This window comes from Tupaia chinensis, unplaced genomic scaffold (assembly GCF_000334495.1).
Source record: "Tupaia chinensis unplaced genomic scaffold, TupChi_1.0 Scaffold143651_1, whole genome shotgun sequence".
In the NCBI taxonomy this organism is placed as follows: domain Eukaryota; kingdom Metazoa; phylum Chordata; class Mammalia; order Scandentia; family Tupaiidae; genus Tupaia; species Tupaia belangeri.
This window is the reverse complement of record NW_006203500.1, coordinates 2,898,770-2,901,100: the sequence shown is the minus strand read 5'-3', so window position 1 is coordinate 2,901,100 and position 2,331 is coordinate 2,898,770. Positions and strand designations below refer to the sequence as shown.

General features: G+C 41.2%; 1 protein-coding gene across 3 annotated transcripts in view; it reads left to right on the top strand.

Moving 5' to 3' along the window:
• Window positions 1–44: 44 nt before the first annotated feature.
• Window positions 45–2,331, top strand: part of NUP50 (nucleoporin 50) — a 20,233-nt gene continuing 17,946 nt past the window's right edge. Inside the window, exons 1-2 of one of the 3 annotated variants that reach the window (XM_006164649.3) lie at window positions 45–136; window positions 1,734–1,812. In XM_006164649.3, coding sequence (XP_006164711.1) covers window positions 1,744–1,812 — 69 coding nt within the window. In that variant the 5' untranslated portion in view covers window positions 45–136; window positions 1,734–1,743. Of the gene's footprint in view, window positions 236–1,733; window positions 1,813–2,331 lie in introns of all 3 variants that reach the window. The other 2 variants (XM_014582574.2, XM_006164648.3) reach the window with 2 other exon arrangements.

The following is a 2,331-nucleotide window of genomic DNA, read 5'->3' as shown; positions in this document are numbered from 1 at the left end:
CACCGCCTGAGGGCCCCAGGCTGTGAGGGCTGAGGCCGCGCTCCCCGGGACCGCCCTCCATCCCACCGCGTTCTTCCCGGAACCGCGGCGCCGCCGGGCCTTTAACTTCTCGCAGTGACAGCGCGTCAGACACTAGGTCCGGGCTCGATCCTAGTATTTCCAGAGGTTCCCGCTCTTGTATAAAAAGAACATTTATTGTCTGACGTGTCATGCGTTGGAGTAAAACTCGGATTTGGTAAAGTATTTTTTTAAAGTCTGGCTCATCATTCAAGACAGGTTTTCTACGTTACAGCTTAAGTTTTGGAGGGAAAATAGTGTTTTATAGCCTTGACTACTAGTAGAACTCGTTTCCGTAGCAGTGTTTATGGAGCCCTTCCTCTGTTCCGGGCACTGCTCTAAACGGAGCCTTTTAGCTCCTGTAATCTTCATAACACTTAGCCCTTGCACAGATGAAGAAATGGAGGCACAAAGTTTAGATAACTTGCTAAGGAAGATCTCGCAGCCAGAAAATGGCAAAACCGGGGAGCCAGCATCTTGTAGTTTTTCCTCGAAAATGTACGGGGGTCACTGAGCAGCGTGAGAATGCCTGTCCTGAGCTGGGCAGTTTGGGCGTTCACAGCATGTATAGAAGGGCCACAAAGATCTCCCTTCTCCTGCACTACTGTAACTTGATTAATACGTTTGAAAATGGAAGCAGCTACATTAATTTGGAGTTTTCAGTAAGCCGTTATCGCTTCCATTGTGGGTTTGTTAGATGTTAAAGTTTTTCTCGTTACAGTTTCTGCACTTTCAGCTCCACCCCTTTTTGTCCTCAGTTAATCCGAACTAGCAGAGGGGGATCATTCCAATTTCTCATCTGTTCTGCCCTCTGGTGGAAGTGTTAGTTAATGAATAGGAAAATCCCAGGAAAATCTTAGGAGACCTCGCCTCTGGACAGTCCAGTAAGGTATAAGGTCTATTCCTATATTTGTTTTTGTGTATATGCCATACATTATTAGCAAAACTTGACCAAATGTTTTGAGGGAAGCACTGGAAAGAGAATTTGGGCTGGAAAGTGTAATTATTAAATCCCTTACTTTATAATTTAAAATTTGAACTTTACAATCCTTTGTTCTGTTGTCAGGAGAAAAAGTACATACTTGTGAAAGCAATTTCAAAGAATAAAACCTCTACTGATTGCTCTATCAACTTCAGATTTTGGTAGACTTTGGAGTAGCAACATTTGAGTTTTACTTTGTTTATAGCAAAGAGCAGTGTGTAACTTTGTATCTTAATGACCTTCAAGTACTAAGAAGCTTGCTGTGGTAGATGAAGGGCAAATAACTATCAGTAAGGCCAGGCTAGTGTACTAAAGTGTACTTGGCAGTTGGCCAAAACTAATTGATTAAATTCCTGGGTGAGGTGGGTATCAGAAGAAATGGATTTTTTGGTTATTGTTCGTTTAGCTAGTGAGTTATCGAAGAAGCCAGCACAGTACTCATAATGGAGCTCTCAAATTTTTTTGGTTTGCTTTTGTTGTTTGATAGCAAAGGACATGATATTAGGATTTTTTAAAAAAGAGAGAGCACCCAATAATTTTGTTATAAATTCTCATTAAAGCAGTTTCCACTGACATCAGGGATTATTATTTTTAATCTCATTTCATGCTAGGGTGAATTTTTAAAATTCTTTGTAACAGTTTATACCTTGGTCTTAGAAAACTAAGCTTTTTACCTGTATTTTCTATAATCTAGGGTTGGAAAAATGGCCAAAAGACTTGCTGACAAGGAATTGACAGATAGGAATTGGGATCAAGAAGATGAAGCTGAAGAGGTAAAGAAAAAAGTTTGATTTCTATATTTATATTTATTTGCATATTTTTTAATAGACCATAGATTCGTTTATTTTTAATGCCCATCATGCCATGAATTCACAGGGGATAGATTCCAGACACTCAGGCCGGTTTCCATTGGCTCTCACCTGTGCTGCTCTGGGTGGAGCCGGCTGGCGCTTCAGTTGAACCCAGTACCTTTCTCTTTGTTTTCCTCCTTTTTCTGGTCATTTTCCTTCACATGTTTTAGGAAGCTATCTCGGCTCTTAGAATGCTTAATATCTCAATATGCACATTAATTCTCTTTGTAAGAATCTTGTTTGTTTACAATGCCAACAGCATGCTGGGTAACACTGTAGACTCTCCCAGTGTTGCCATGGTCACATTAGTGGGGCGTTCCTTTTTGGACAGTCCCCATTCCCTAGATGTGTACAATATCACCTTTCCTTGAGATTTGCATGTTGCCAAAGGAGCCACTCCGTGTTTCCTAAAAGGCCTAGAGAACACAAATCGGCTGCCTC